Genomic DNA, 7015 nt, shown 5'->3' with positions numbered 1-7015 from the left:
TAGTAGTAGTAGTAGTAGTAGTAGTAGTAGTAGTAGTAGTAGTAGTAGTAGTAGTAGTAGTAGTAGTTGTTGTTGTAGTAGTAGTAGTGGTAGTAGTAGTAGTATAGTAGTAGTAGTAGTAGTAGTGGTAGTAGTAATGATAATAATAATCGTCGTAATAAAAACATAATTGTCATCATTATAGTGCGTGTAAAAGAACTGATACCAACGATAGGCTATTGTTAGCCCGACAGACCAGAAAGTATTCAAACATATTATTCTCAGCGTCATGGGAAGCATTCAGTGCAACTCGCCATTCTGTTGGCGCTTAACCCTCTCCATGTTTTACTATCGTATCCATACGACGTGGGGAACTCTGTGCCACCACTTAACCCTATCCGTACGTCGTGTTTTACTATCGTGTCCATACGACGTGGGGAACTCTGTGCCACCACTTTCCAAAGAGGAAATTTACTCGTTAATCCAATCCGTACGCTTTGCATAGCAGTCTGTCAAAACGATTTTTTAAAGAAATACTGAAAGTTTCAAAAAGATCTTCGTACTAGAAGTATTCTCAAATGTGAAGAATACAACCCCGGGGACACAAAAAAAATGACAGCAGGGCGTACGGATAGGGTTAAACTCTCAGATAACGAAAAGGTCTTTGATTGATTGTCAATTATAACCAGATACTCTTGACGGTTGCTCTGATTCTGATGTGGTTCACCCCCACTTTCCTGTCACACATCTGTCGTCCTTATATCTCCTCCTTCTTTCCTGTCACGCATAATCTGTCGTCCTTATCTCTCCCCCTTCTTTTCTATCACACATAATCAATGATAATCTGTCGTCCTTATCAGTCTCCTCCTTCTTTCATTCCTATGTCGCTGAATGTAATAATGCTCCTGATCCTCAACACGACATATATTATGACCTTATAGGTGCGGTCGTCAAAAATTCGTGGCACAATTTATCCTCAAATATCTGTATTCTCAAGGAATATTTTATATCAAAATAAATTCAAATCCTAAATGTTGAAATGGGCTAGAAAAAAATAATTAAGTTGGCACAAGTTGAAAGAGTGACCCCCCGTCTCTCTCTCTCTCTCTCTCTCTCTCTCTCTCTCTCTCTCTCTCTCTCTCTCTCTCTCTCTCTCATTCTCTCTCTTTCTCTCTCTCTCTCCCTCTCTCCCCCCCCCCCTCTGTTCTCTCCCCCGCCTTTCTCCTCCTCTCTTTTCGCTCTCTCTCTATCTCTCTCTCCTAGAAAATATAACATTGTTTCCTGGACTTACAACATTTGACCAAGTAGCCAACAACGATGACTAAAGTGTCCTACCCTTGCAGACAACGTCAAACCCACATCGGGATTCGAACCGGCGACATAACGGTTGTCGTAGATTCAAACACCCTAGACGCTAGACAACTGATGGCTTATTTTTAAAGGAATCCGTACGGTATTCTACTTTCAGAAACAAAGCGTCGGTGGCCTAGTGGTTAGGCTCTCGGACTCGCAACCGTAAGGTCGTGTGTTCGAATCCCGTCAGGGACCCGACGTTGTGTCCTTGGGAAAGGCACTTTGCACAGATTTTCCTCACTTCACCCAGGTGGAAATGGGTACCCAGCTGTAGACAGTGAAAGATCTTGTCAGTTTGATAGTGTTTGAGCGCGTGAAATCCGCAGCTTGCATTGTATGCTTCCGCGGAAGCTAAGAATGTTTCTGAGTGTTCTCAGAGGGTCTGCTGGGGTAATAATAGTTGTAAAGCGCATAGAGCAAGCTCTTGAGCATGGATATGCGCTATATAAATGCAATTATTATTATTATTATTACAAAGCTACCGCCACATCTCACTAGCCCAGAATTACGCGGTTCTATCTGCTCAGTACATGTACCTAGATCTAGTTTAGAGAAATTTGACGCTACAAATTTTGAATTTGGCACTATCGTCACCCCAGAATGTCTAAGTTCTATTTCACCTTTTTGCCGTTTGGAGTTACTGAGACCGTGAGGTCAGAAAACTAATGTTCCTTCTGCTCTATCAAAATTGTACGATTATTCGGAGTCGTTATCAAGATATTCAAAGAATTACGATGGGTGGTTGGCGGGTGCTCAGATGTGGTTTGCTACTTCTTTCCTATCAAACACCTTTCGTCCTTATCTCTCCTCCTTGTTTTTTTGTGTTTAGTTACTCTCTTGTAACACTTTTAATCTTCAGCACTTATATGACCGTATTGTGTTGCAAGTGCCGTAAAACTTTTAAAACTAAAAAGAATTACATTCGAAAACGATGAACAGGATGTGAAACTCAACATTTTTGACGTTAAATTTCTCACAACTAGGTACTAAGCAGATAGAACTTTGTAATTCTGAAGTAGCCATAATATACCAAGCTTTCTTCGAATGTAATTCTTTGAATATGGCGTCGGTGACCTAGTGGTTAGGCTCTCGGACTCGCAACCGTAAGGTCGGGGGTTCGAATCCTGTCAGGGACCCGACGTTGTGTCCTTGGGAAAGGCACTTTACACGAGTTTTCCTCACTTCACCCAGGTGGGAATGGGTACCCAGCTATAGACAGTGAAAGATCTTGTCAGTTTTTTAGTGTTTGAGCGCTTAATCAGCTGCTTGCACTGTATGCTTCCCGGGAAGCTGAGAATGTTTCTGAGTGTTCTATGGTCTGCTGGGGTAATAATATAGTGTAAAGCGCATAGAGCCTGCTGTCGAGCGGGGATATGCGCTATATAAATGCAATTATTATTATTATTATTATTATTATTATTATTATTATTATTATTATTATTATTATTATTGGTGCTGGGGTAATATTATAGTGTAAAGCGCATAGAGCTTGCTGTCGAGCGGGGATATGTGCTATACAAATGCTATTTATTATTATTAATATTATTATCTTGATATCGACTCCGAATAGACTTACGATTTTTGACAGAGCAGATAGAGCTTTTTGTTTTCTGATCTCAAGGTCTTAGAGAAACTTTCAAAACGGCCAAATTATGTCAGATAGAACTCTATCTTACTGAGGTCGCGAAATTGTGGCTTATTTTAAGGAATCCGTGTTCCAGTTTTAGAAACAAATCAACAGTCACGTCTGATGTGTTACAGGTGGTTTCCTGTCTACGTCACACAAGTACAAGGCATGATTGTCTCCCTTGATAGCGTCGATCGAGTTTCTTTTAGAAGCAGGTGAAAAGAAAAAACAACAACCCAACCAATTCCAAGTCTTTGTGGTTTTGGTTTTTTTCCCCCCGCTTACTTGGCGTGGTTTGTGGCTGACTTAAAGTCTGGTGTCTTAACTCTTGGAGGGCGTGTCCATTTTAGTCGTTTGACAACGCGTGAAGACGCGCCGTTTTGAGGCACTGGAAAAATAAGAATAGATCTACAATACTATAACTGCGTTCTTCATTCGGATTCATCAGTTCTGTTTTTGAAAGGGGGTCAGCAACGTGCATTTAGTGAAATAGTATGGTCGCTTTTAAGGACAAGCGGGCTAACTCAGATTTCGGAGGTTTCCAGAAATCTTGACCTACACCAAGTGTGCATTGCCCCACCTATAGGAGAAGTTTGGTTTCATTGGTGTGTATATTTGTTTGGTTATAGAGAAAACTCTCCTTGTCTTTTAAAGAAACTGAACAAGGGTCCAAAAACTTTACCTTAATTGTTTTGTCAAAACAGCATTTTTCGGGATAGCCCCCTTGTGCTTATAAGCGACCATATATAAATGCTACTCGTGTTTAAAAAAACATTTTTCGTGTGATTGTTTCAAATGTGCTGCAGCCTGCAACATTGCCTGTGGTCTGTTGGTGATGGGATATTTATTCATTCATTCATTCATTCATTCATTCATTCATTCATTCTTTCATTCATTCATTCATTCATTCATTCATTCATTCATTCATTCATTCATTCACTCACTCACTCACTCACTCACTCACTCACTCATTCATTCATTCGTTCATTCGTTCCTTCATTCCTTCATCCACAGATCTGCCCCCGTCTGGTGCGCCTGACCCGCTGGCAGAGCTAGGGCGTAGACAACATGGCGTCCGGTGGATCCGGTGACCCCTCGCCCAGAGTCCTGGCGTTCCTGAATAGACTAGTGGACCCCGCGGCCGCCCAACAGCAAGAGAAGACTGACAGCGATAAGGAGAACGAGGCGGGGCTTATGACCATCGCGGAGGAGGAGCCTGCCACCGACTCGGACGATAGGCCACGCCCCTTGTCCGTAAAACGCAACGGTGACTCCGCCCCCGGGGAGGGAGGGGCGGGGTTTAATTCTGGAAACTCCGCCTCTTCTGACCTGAATAATAAGAAAAACGAGGAGGATAAGATGTGGGATGATTTCTACAACGACGAGGAGTTTACCGCCAAGAAAGACATACCCTCTCCTTCGGATATCGAGGTTCCGTCTTGGGCGAAGTATAGTGTTTCGGACGATCGCACGCGTGATAACGAAGAAGGAGGAGGAGGAGGCGAGGTAGATGAGGAAGAGGACGAGGATGAGGAGGAGGAGGACAACTCGAAATCTCAAGGCGCCGGAGACGAAATGGCCGGCTCGGAAGACGCAAGCGCCAGTCCGCGAAGCCGCGCCACGAAGCGGAAGCGGAAGCGCTTGTTCCGGAAGACGGCACGCCCACCGCCCCCTTCCGGTTCGTCCCCGCCCACGGTGACGGGAGGGTCACATCCTGACCTTGGCAGGCCGGAGCGGGAGAGGCACACGGGTCACCAGATGGAGACGATGAGCGAGTCCAGTGGGAGAGGAGGGAGGAGACTGAGCAGGAGGAAGCAGGTGGCCAGGCCCAGAGTTGCTGGCCCGGAACCAGACGGGGATCGTCTGCAGCAGAAATATCAGGTCAGGAAGTCTGGTGTTTTTCTAGAGGGAGGGGGGGGGGAGAGAGAGAGAAAGAGAGAGAGAGAGACAGAGAGAGACAGAGAGAGAGACACACAGAGAGAGAGACACACAGAGAGAGAGAGAGACAGAGACAGAGTTTGTATATATATATATATGTATGTAATGTATGTCTGCTCGTGTGTGTTTTTGTGTGTGATTGTGTTTTGATGTGCATGTGTTTTCGTATATGTGTGTGCGTGTAGTCGTGTGTTTTTTGTGTTTTTGTATGCGTGAGGGTGCTTTTGTATGTGTTTGCGTGCGTATGACTGTTTGTGTTTGTTTATACGCTACTGAAGTGTGTACTATCTTCCAGGAATCTCCATTGTAACCTGCACAGTCCACATTCTTCCAGCAATTATTACGTATACTGTACTTTGCACTACCAAACAGGAATTTCCACTAGTCTATAATAATTTGCAGTATCTTCCTAGAAATTTTACTGCAAATTGTACTACCTTCCAGGAACTTCGATTGTAAGTTGTACTACCTTCCAGGAATTTCGACTGTAAGTTGTACTACTTTCCAGGAATTTCGACTGTAAGTTGTACTACTTTCCGGGAATTTCCACTATTACAAATTACATTATTTTCCTGGATTTGTCATTGAAATTCAAAATATTTGCCGTGAGTGGTTGGCGGGTGCTCTGGTGTGGTTTCCTCTTTATTTCCTATCAAAAATCGATTGTCATGATCTCTCCTTCTTTTTTTTTCTCTTACTAGAACTAAACTATTTTCCAGGAATTTCCATTGTAGTTTATTCCGTCTACCTTTCAGGGATTTTCACTGTATTTTAGTTACTATCTTTCTGGAATTTTGACTGTAACGTGTTCCACCTGCTCTACCTTCCAGGAATTTCCTCTGTAATTTGCATCGTCTTTCAGGAAATCCCATTGTAACGTGTCCCCTTCTAACTTCCAGGAACTCTGCCTCCTGATGGCACAATCTTCTAGGAATTTTGACTGTAATTTGTCCCAAAATTCCTGCAACTCCACTATGATTTTGTACTCTATCTTCCAGGAATTTCTATTGTAATAGCACCATCTTCCCGGAATTTCATCCGTAAATTTTCCCGCCTGCCTTCCAGGAAGTCCCACTGTAATGTGTAATGTGCCCCCACCCCCCCCTCCTATCTTCCAGGAAACCCCACTGTAATTTGCCCCATCTTCCAGGTTTTTCGACTGTAATTTGTAACAAAACTCCCGGAATTCCACCGCAATTCGCATCATCTTCCAGGAAATCCCACTGCAATTTGCCCCATCTTCAAGGAATTTCGATCGTAATTTGTCCCGTCTTCCAGAAAATCCCTCTGTAATTTGCCCCATCTTCCAGGAATTTCGACCGTAATTTGTCCCAAAACTCCTGTAATGTCACCACGATTCGTATCATCTTCCAGGAATTTCCTCTGTAATGTGTCCCCCGCTTACCTTCCAGGAACTGCGCCACCTGGTGGCACAATTTTCTAGGAATTTTGACAATAATTTGTCCCAAAATTCCTGCAATTTGTCCTGAAATTCCTGCAACTCCACTATAATTTGTACTACCTTCCTGGAATCTTAACTGTAATTGCCCTATCTTCCAGGAAGTCACACTGTAATTTGTCCCATCTTTCTGGGATTTCGACCGTAATTTGTCCTAAAACTCCTGAAATTCCCACCGCAATTCGCATCATCTTCCAGGAAGTCCCTCTGTAATTTGTCCCATCTTTCTGGAAATCCCACAGTAATTTTTCCCTTCTTCCAGAAAATCCCAATGTAATTTGCCCCATCTTCCAGGAAAGCCCACTGTAATTTTCCCCATCTTCCAGGAATTTCGACCGTATCGCGTAATTTGTCCCGAAACTCCTGTAATTCCACCGCAATTCGCATCATCTTCCAGGAAATTCCTCTGTAATGTGTCCCCCGCTTACCTTCCAGGAACTGCGCCACCTGATGGCACAATGTTCCTGGAATTTTGAGCGTAATTTGTCCCGAAACTCCTGGAAATCCACCACAATTCGCACCATCTTCCCGGAATTTCAACCGTAAATTTTCCCCCTTTCAACCTTCCAGGAACTACGGCACCTGATGGTCAAACCTCTGGTCACTCCCGCGGCCGCCCAAGTACAGCAGACCAGACAGCAGCTGCGGCGGCTGCACGG

General features: G+C 43.8%; 1 protein-coding gene across 2 annotated transcripts in view; it reads left to right on the top strand.

Annotated features, from left to right (window-relative positions):
- The window catches only part of LOC101847174 (trichohyalin), a gene marked incomplete in the record, with an annotated part of 35118 nt that overhangs the window by 23521 nt on the left and 4582 nt on the right, over positions 1–7015 (top strand). For both annotated transcript variants that reach the window (XM_013091258.2, XM_035973784.1), the window contains 2 exon segments: positions 3974–4840; positions 6927–7015. In XM_013091258.2, the coding sequence (XP_012946712.1) occupies positions 4028–4840; positions 6927–7015 (902 nt within the window).

Source organism: Aplysia californica, unplaced genomic scaffold (assembly GCF_000002075.1).
Source record: "Aplysia californica isolate F4 #8 unplaced genomic scaffold, AplCal3.0 scaffold00030, whole genome shotgun sequence".
NCBI lineage: Eukaryota > Metazoa > Mollusca > Gastropoda > Aplysiida > Aplysiidae > Aplysia > Aplysia californica.
The sequence above is the reverse complement of the archived record's forward strand: the minus strand, read 5'-3'. Positions and strand labels throughout refer to the sequence as shown.